The sequence below is a fragment of the Nuphar pumila genome, chromosome 10 (assembly GCF_984573655.1).
Source record: "Nuphar pumila chromosome 10, dmNupPumi1.hap1.1, whole genome shotgun sequence".
NCBI classification, from domain to species: Eukaryota; Viridiplantae; Streptophyta; class Magnoliopsida; order Nymphaeales; family Nymphaeaceae; genus Nuphar; species Nuphar pumila.
The window spans coordinates 116,662,145-116,671,659 of record NC_143258.1 but is presented as its reverse complement, the minus strand read 5'-3'; the positions used below and the strand labels follow the sequence as shown (position 1 = coordinate 116,671,659).

Here is a 9,515-nt window from a genome sequence, read left to right as displayed (position 1 = left end):
TTCCATTATTATTATTTTTAAAGATAATCCAAGAAAAAACTCCAGACTACACATTGGTTGGTAAAACTAGGAACCGGTGGACAAACTCGTGCCCTAGACACCAACTAAGCAAATTTAACTTCGTTTTAGGCTTCATCTTAACTTGTTAAGAGAGTTCCCGAAAAATAAAGGGGCCCTACTTGTTAATAACACCATCTGGAAATACCGAAAAGAACACTTTAAGATCACGTTATTTTGAGGGAAAGCCGGAGTTTTGGGTAGCGATCATTTTCTGCAGCTGATTTTCCTCACTTTATAAATAGAGCGATCGATTCACACACACACACACACAGATAGAGAGAGAGAGCAATGGCGGAGGAGGAACACAACGCATGGAGCTCCGAGACGAATTGGAGAGTACTTTCCGGCGATCCCCGGAGATCGATCCTTCTGGAAACTTCCGGCGGAATTCTTCTCGGAGGTGACGACCGATCGGGCGCCGCCGGGCCTCTGCTTCTGGCGCCGCCGATGATCGAGGAGTCGGAGCCCTGCGAGATCACCGGTGAGTTTGGGAAACGCTTCCCTTTGATTACTCCTTAGAACGGGATTTCCTGTGCATCTGATTCCGTGCTTGTTAGGTTTTTCGATTCGTGCTGACTGAGTTCGTTTGGGTTTTCCGGTGGTTATTTGGTTTCCTCTCTCGTTTAGTCGGTTTTCTGGGGTTTTGGTATCTGAATGAGAATTCCTTCGGACTTTTCTTTTCATCTTTTTCTTTCTTTTCTTGGTGGACTTAGTCGTCGTGAGACGCTTGTGTTATCTGATAATTACCGTTGTTTGTTTTGGACGAGACGCTTGTGTTACTGTTTCGTCATGGAATTCTAGCGTTTCCTTATCCGTTTTTCTTTATGGAATTCATGCTTGAATTCTAGGGTTGTTGCGTTTTTCTCCTCTTTTCTTTGAAGAATTCGTGTTTTTTGGATGTTTGACTGGTTGCGATCACCTTTTGATTTTGCGGAAACTCTCTCTCTCTCTCTCTCATATGAGAACTAGAGTGTGAACTAGACACTTTCCACTCTTTTTTGCAAATCTGACCCTGAAGATGTGTTTGGCATGCTCCATTTGCTAGGCATCGACTATTAGATCATGTTACGAAAACTTAGAACCATCTATTTTCAAGTCTTAAAAAAAACTGCTTATGCAAGATAATCCAAGAGCCCATCCGTATAAAACCAAGCATGAAGATCACATCCGTACAGTCAGTTTTAAGGAAAAAAATCCTGAGTATGCGTCATAATCAGATGGTCCAAGAGTCAGTCCCTATAAAACCAAACATGTACATCACATCCGTACGGCCAGATTTAAGGAAAAACAAAATTCATGAAAATCTGGGTTCACACTCTAGTCCTCGTGTATATATATATATAAGATTTACATGAAATCAAGGATATGATTATCCTTGATTACCGGCAAGGACTCTCTCATGTCTATTAGCCTGTAAAGAGTCTATTAGCCTGCAAAGAGTCCACCTACTTTGCAATGATAAGGATAAGGATAAGGATAAGGATTGTTAAGAGTCCGGTCAAAGGTTGTGATACCAGTGTCATCCCGGGATTGTCTGAATGATGGAGAAAAAAAAGGCTCTCCATCCGGGTGTAGCCTTTGGCCATGAGTTGGGCTTTGTATCTTTTAATGGAACCATCAACACAATATTTGAGTTTGTAAACCCACTTGCAACCAACTGGATGTTTTCTCACGGGCAAGTCAACAATCTACCAAGTGTGATTTTCTTCTAATGCCCTAATTTCGGTAGTCATAGCCTCACGTCAGTCCTGGGACTTCATGGCATGGGGAAAGGTTTTGGGTTATGTGGTTTGAAAGATGGCACTTAATGGAAAAACGATCATACCTTAAAAATTGAGAGAGCTCATGATTGGATGTGGGGACCGCCTCTCTTGTCGCGGTCGACTGGAGTATGGGAGCAACCGTGTAACAACTGTAGTCCTTGAGATGCGTAAGGTTTGCAGACTACACAAGTCGCTGTATGGTCTGAAGCAATCATCTAAAAACTGGTTCGCCAAGCTTTTACGCAATCTAAGGCCGATTATTTTCTTTTCTTCAAAACCACTAATGGGGCACATATATTTGTTCTAGTCTATGCGGCTGACATCATCATTGCAGGCGATGCCATTCAATACATCAAGCAACTTAAATTTAACATAAATAAACAATTTTGCTTGAAAGACCTTGGTTGCCTGAAATATTTTCTCGGCATTGAAGTTGCACAGTCCGAAGCTGGTATTTTCTTATCCCAGCGCAAATATGCTCTTGATATTTTGCAGGACATGGGCCTCCTTGGAGCCAAGCCCAAACAGTTCTCTATAGAGCTGCATGTCAAACTCAACAATGATGATGGTGTTTTACTCGAAGACCCAGGGATGTATAAACGCTTAGTGGGCCGGTTGTTATATCTTACCATAACCTGCCTTGACATCCTCTTCACAGTCAACATTCTAAGTCAGTTTAGTAGTCAGCTGCAACAGCCTCATATGGATGCCACCCTTCGAGTACTTCGATATCTCAAAAGTTGTCCAGGACAGGGTATCCTAATGTCCTCTACCAGTCAGCTCCAAGTAGTTGGTTATTATGACTCCGACTGGGCCTCTTGCCCCATCACTTGCTGCTCTAGATCAGGATATTGCGTCATGATCAGGGATAGTTTAGTTTCTTAGAAGACCAAAAATCAATCCACTATCTCATGGTCCTCGGCCAAAACTGAATATCGTTCTATGGCCCTCGCTTGCTGCGAACTCATTTGGATGAAATATTGCTACTAGACTTTGGTATTACTCACCTTCAACCAATGATACTGCATTGCGACAATCAAGCTGCCATCCACATTGCTGTCAATCCTGTTTATCACGAGCGCACTAAACACATCGAGATAAACTGCCATCTCGTGCGTGAAAAGATTCAAAGTGGTCTCATTGCAACCCGTTTTACTCTTTACTAAAGTGCTAGCCACTGGACATTTCTATCGTCTCAAGTCCAAGTTGGGTGTTCTTAATCTCCATGCCCCAACTTGAGGGGGAGTAAAAGATTTACATGATCTACCGGTAATCAATGCTGTGATTATCCTTGATTATCGGCAAGGACTCTCTCACGTCTATTAGCTTGCAAAGAGTCCACCGACTTTGCAATGATAAAGATTGTTAAGAGTTCGGTCAAAGGAAGAGGTTTATTAAGGACGTCGGTTTATCTTTATTCGTTGTATTTTTTCCTATATATATGCATCGGCTATGCTCAGTTGTATTATTGATTTTTTAGTAAGGAATAATACATCAGACTTCTATATTCCTTGATCTCGGTTTTTATTCAATATATATATACACACACAAAATGGGCACAATGTTAAATGAAACATAGTATTGGATTTTCGGTGTTTTTTCGAAATTCTTACCATACAGATGTGATCTATATGTTTGTTTTTGTAGGAATCACTTCTTGAAGCATTACATTCCAATGCATGGATAGGTTTTTATCAGGTTTAAAAAATAACGACCTACAATTTTTTATAACTTTTTGAGGCTCTAAATACCATTTTCTCTTCCAAAATGCATGATCCAAGTGTCAATTTCTAATTAGTCAATCATGCTGAACACATCTATGGGGTCAGAATTTCGAAAAAAAACATTGACAATCCATTACCATGTTTCATTGAGCACCGTGCCCATTTTGTAGGTTTTCATTTTCCTATATATATACACCGTATCATCAAACATGTAAAGTGTTTGATGACGGTCAGATGACTATCTGTCGCTGATCTGTGTGCTCTGCGGTAGAAAAATGCTGTTTTTTTATCAAAAAGTGTCTTTAGTGGCGGTTCCACCACTAAAGACCAACAAATCAAAAATAAAATAAAGCAAAAAAATGTTGTGACCCTACATCCAAGGATTGGGTGTTCGACGTGTTATCATATATATATATATATATATATATATATATATAAGTAGAGTAATGTCGGACAACATTACTTTGTTGAATGAGCAAATGCACGGTCACGCCCAACGCGTCTGCTCAAAAGGCCTTTAGCGGCAGTGGTGGTGGTCACTGCTAACGGCCCTGTAGTTATGTTAGAAAATAAATGTAGGTTCTTCAGTGGCAGTAAAGACCGCCGCTAAAGGCCCTTTCTTGCGCCTTTCAGCTTGCGTTGTTGATCTCGTGCATGATCGATGGCATATGCTCGTCCGACAAGGGCGTCCACTGTTTGGGCATCCACCAATACCTCTCTCTCTCTCCCTCTCTCTCTCTCTCTATATATATATATATAAGAAGAGGGATCATCCAACCAAAGAAAGGTCCAAAATCTACAACCGATGATGATCGACGGTGTTCATTCTTTAACGATTAAGATTTTCATCGAATAGACTTTATATATTGGATTTTATCATTTATGTAGTAAGCAAGATGTTTTAGATTATGAATTTTTGATATTTAGATGTTTTTTTTAAAGCATTAAAAAATGACCCAGAATATTTTTTATTGTAAAGTTTAACCCCCCCCTCTCTCTCTCTCTATATATATATAAATAAATAAAAGAAGAGGGATCATCCAACCAAAGAAAGGTCCAAAATCTACAACCGATGATGATCGACGGTGTTCATTCTTTAACGATCAAGATTTTCATCGAATAGACTTTATATATTGGATTTTATCATTTTTGTAGTAAGCAAGATGTTTTAGATTAGGAATTTTCGATATTTAGATGCTTTTTTTTAAAGCATTAAAAAATGACCCAGAATACTTTGTATTGTAAAGTTTAAATGCATTGTGAGCCATCGATTTTTCATGTTTGGAAAAACATTAGATGTCAAAGTCTTTGCGTAAAGCATGTTTCTTAGTAAATGAATTGTAAAGAACAAATATATAAGGTACGATCAATGTTGTGAAAAGTGTTGAGGCGTAGCGTTGTGCTCCACCAAAAACTGGAGCGAGGTGTAAAGCGTAAGCCTCAATTTTTTTTTAAACTTAAAAAAGCATTTAAAAATATCTACAAATACAAAATGTGTTCAATTGCAAAAATTACATATAAGAAAAGACAAACAAAGAATCAATTGCAATTTACTGTTATAAAAACTAACAAATGAACAATCAATTACAATTACGTATAAAACACAAATAAGGAGATGTGAAACCTTTTCCAGCTTACGCATTTTACTACTTTATACTATTGCTTGCAGGAGATGCAGAACAACAATAAAAAATTTGCAAATAGCCTCAATCAACTCATACGAAAAAATAAATCCAATAGCCAGGGAAAAGATTGATGACTTTCAGGACTAAAACTTTAGTTACAGATTTGCTAACCATAATAGCTGTAACAGAAAATTAGATCCTCACATTTTGTTGGAGTATAGGAAAATTCTATAACCTTAGCATCAAATGAAAAGTTACTTCTCCAGGGTCCAAACAATAGAAGATGTCATGTTAAATGCTTCCAGAACTGAAAAACTCAGTTGCACTTAAGACTAACCTAAATCGGTACACAAAAGAAATGGCAATAACGACACACAACAATAGCTAAAAAATGCGCAAGGATCACACACAAAATTTTCCTACATATCACATGCTTTTACAGAATTATTCAACAAAAATGAAGAGGGGAGAAAGAAGAAAGGAGAGGAAGAAGAGGGAGGAGGCGAGTTGAAGGGAGGAAGAATAGGAGAGAAGAAGAAGAAAAACAAGGGTGAAGAGGGAGAAACAATGGGGAAAGAAGAGGCGGAGAAAGAAGAAGAGAAAAATGAAGAGGGGGAGAAATAAGAGAGAGGAAGAAGAGGGGGGCATACCTTCTTTTTCTTTTGTTTCCTTTTCTTCAGCTGCTTCTTCCTCTTAGAGACGAGACACGAGAGAGAGAGAGAGAGAGAGAGAGAGAGAGAGAGAGAGAGAGAGAGAGAGAGGCGAGAGAAAAATGAGAGGCCCGACCCTAATAAGGGTCGGGCTCGCCCCCAAATTTGGGTCAAATGGGGGTCAAAGCCTGCATTTGACCTAAATTAAATGAGGTGCATGCCTCAAAGTAAGGTGCACCTCACCTTGAGGCGTGCGTCTCAGTACTCTATGTTAGTGTGCCTCAAGGCAAGGCGTGCCTTTTGCGCCTTGAGGCACATTTTTAACAACACTACACCCAAACATCCAACCAGAGAAAGAGAGTCACTAGAATATGAGAACTGGAAATATGAGAACTAATGTGTGAACCATGATTTTCATGGATTTTTTATTCTTTTCTCTTGAATCTGACAATATGGATGTGATCTACATGCTTGGTTTTATAAGAAAATGCTCTTGAATCATCCGATTTTGATGCATAAACGAGATTTTTTTAAGGCTTTAAAATCAATGGCTCATAATCTTCATAAATATTCAAGCATTCAAAAATCACATTTTTCATCGAAAATACACGATCCAATGGTTGATTCCTAGCAAATTCACCATGCCAAGCACATCCACATGGTTGGATTTGCAAAAAAAGTGTTAGAAATACTCATATTTCTAGTTTTCATATTCTAGTGACTATATATATATATCAAAAACCAATTGGGTCTTTGTTTCTACATGGCTAGCAAAAGCCCCTTAGCACAAAGTGCGAACATATTGGAGGTTCTATTTCTTTTTTTTCTCTAACATGCAAAAATGTCCCCAGAATTTATCCTTAATAAAGAAATTTCAAATTAGTGTTAAGAAATTCCTTGTCAAGAGTTTCATGACAACCATCTCTCTCTGTGTGTGTTTAACTCCTGTTTTTCTTGTAAATAATGAGTAGAAATTTCTTTCAGATTTTCAGCCAATCTGACTCTTTTCGCATGAATGTTTTGTGTTGCGATCCACAGTTAAGTTCGACAAAATGCATGAGATCCACAGGGTTTATGTTCGGAGCTCAGCTCGTGTCTATGAGATGTACTATGCAACCGAGCTTCATGGTGGAAATGAGTATCTATGCACAGTCCGTTGCGGACCTGCAGAGAGACAAGATCAAACATCTCAATCAGATGGTTCTGCTTCACTCAATGAGGCTCCCAAGAACAATCTCACCCATAGCAGTAGCGATGAAGATGGCTGGGTTGAAGTGAAGGTTCCAGGTTCTACTGTGCTGGATGAATCACCCCTGTCCCGAAAAGCATCTGGGGTTAAGAAACAGGAAGATAATTGCATGTTTTATGAAGCCACAGCAGAGATTTCAGATGCAAACCCTTGCGTCTCTCTAACAATCCGTCTGCTCTCTCTGAAGACCAAGGAATCTGTTTGTGTAGATGAGATTTATATACTTGCTGACCCCATCGACAACTCTGAATTCTGTGAACCATCCAACCCAACATCGAGTTCTGGAAATGCCTCTCTGCTGGCTTTGCTTGTCCCCAGTCTTATTCAACTTTGTAGAGCAGGCTCTGGGATGCAGGAAAAGCGATCTTCTGATGGTACGAAAGCATGGAAGGGACCAGATATGGCAACACAAAACAGAATTCAGATGAAAAAACCCATCGAAGGAGAACTTGGCAAAGTTGAACAAATGCAAAACAACTCTGCCTCAAAATGTATCGATGAGTCCATACAAGTAGACGATGATATCATCAGGATTCCTGCTGGCAGATCTGGAAATACATCCTGCAGTTGCAGGTGTGAAGAAGCATTGCAGCAGCTGTCACAGAAGATGGACAAAATAGTTGCTCACTTTGTAAGAGTTGAGGAAAGCATTCTGGGACCTCTTGTTACCATGGAAACAAGACTCAATCAACTGGAAAAGAAACTGGATATGACTCTTAGTTCATTTGACTCAAATATGTGTCTTAAAGATAGCGTTTGTGACAGGGGGCATCCAGAAGATGAGGATGATGAAAGTAAAGATAGTGAAGTCACTGAAACAATGCTGGCTATGCTTATGACACCCAGCAAATTAAATAGATGCCAGCCTCAACTTACTGATGACAGTGGTGATTCTGTTGATGAAAGCGATGGAGATAACCGTGAAAAGGAACTCAAAGGAAAATTGGATAGATCTACAAGAGAAACATCGTCTGAATCAGATAGCTGCTCCCATTTTAATAGTGAAAACTGTGGCAGTTCTGATGATGTTGATGAGAGTGAAGATGAGGATGATGGAACTGAGGAATCTGATAGTGATGATGAAACTGAAGGGGAGGAAAACTGCAGAAGTGGAGAAAATGAAAATGATGAAACTGAAGAAGATGAAAGTAACCATGATAATGAGGAGGAAGATGGTCACCTTGCTTCAACTAAGGAAGAGGGTCGCCTTGGTGCTCCACCTGATGCTAAAGATGTGGTTGCCCCTTCTTCACATGTTGAACCACGGTTGCTCATTGATGAAATATTAGCCTCTGCACTTTCTGCATTCCTATCCACTGCTTCTACCACTGCTGGTGCTCCATGTAATGAACAAGCAATCCTTTCTACCGGGAACAAGAAGAAAGAAAGCTGGAGACTTGATTCAACCGAAGCCAGTTTTGCAATTCAATCGGTTAAAGAAGTGCAACACCTTTCTTCCCTGGACACCGACATGCAAGACCAGCTTCCCATGGCAGATCCCAGGAATGATGATGCCACAACCAGTTCATTCTCGACCAGTTCCAGAGAAGACAGCACATATGAGCATGTGCTCAGAGATATCCAGGAAGACCAATGGGAGCCTGAAAATGAAATGGAAGAACGCTTTACACTCAAACCAGTTTCGACTCCTGAGCCTGAAAACGAAATGGAAGATATCCAAGAAGACCAATGGGAGCCTGAAAATGAAATGGAAGAACACTTGACACTCAAACTAGTTTCGACTCCGGAGCCAGGATTTGGAATCCTTGACTATTTCAAGGAACAGACTGACCTCGGCAAGGGAAGAACTTTCAAGGTTACGTCCGGCTCCGAAGCTTCTTCATTGTTGGATGTAAACTTTGTCATAGACAAGAATTGGCAATCTGGTGTTCCACTCGAAGCTCTTCTTGGAGAAACCCCTGCTATTGCAGCAAGCTCAATTGATCCTATGGAGCAATCAAGCAATGATGATCGCCTGTTATCTTTTTAAGGGACTCTGACTTTTAGATACCATACAAATTTGGTCGATCAAAACGATTACTCGTCCGGATGTGAAGAGTTGGATTAGATGGATTCTGGCTTTGATGGATCAACCATTGGATGACGTGCAGATTATTTTGTAAATAGCTCCTTGCTATTTATTTTAAATTGCATGTTTTGGTGTTATAAACGTTTTTTTTTTAGTTCTTTTAATATTTTCTTATAAATTTAATGACAGACCATCCTGTTTTTTTACTGCAAAGACCTTTTTTTTTGTTACAACTAATTATTTTCTTTTATTCCACTTTTACCACCAATGTCACCACTACCATTATCCCCTCCACCACCACCACCACCACCTCTAGCACGGGCACGGCTTTATTTTGAGCCCCATCGAGCATATTGGATGACATTTTCACTCATGCGAGTGATTTGTTTTATCTAAGAATGACGGCAACTTCGTA

The 9,515-nt window shown here is 39.7% G+C and overlaps 1 protein-coding gene across 1 annotated transcript; it reads left to right on the top strand.

The window, feature by feature from the left end:
* The first annotated feature begins 302 nt into the window (after positions 1-302).
* LOC149828033 (40S ribosomal protein S27) lies at positions 303-9,313 on the top strand. Its single transcript, XM_090019824.1, has 2 exons — positions 303-541; positions 6,861-9,313. Exons 1-2 carry the CDS (start codon positions 349-351, stop codon positions 9,059-9,061), a joined length of 2,394 nt encoding a protein of 797 aa, XP_089875950.1. The 5' UTR covers positions 303-348; the 3' UTR covers positions 9,062-9,313.
* The last annotated feature ends 202 nt before the right edge of the window (positions 9,314-9,515 follow it).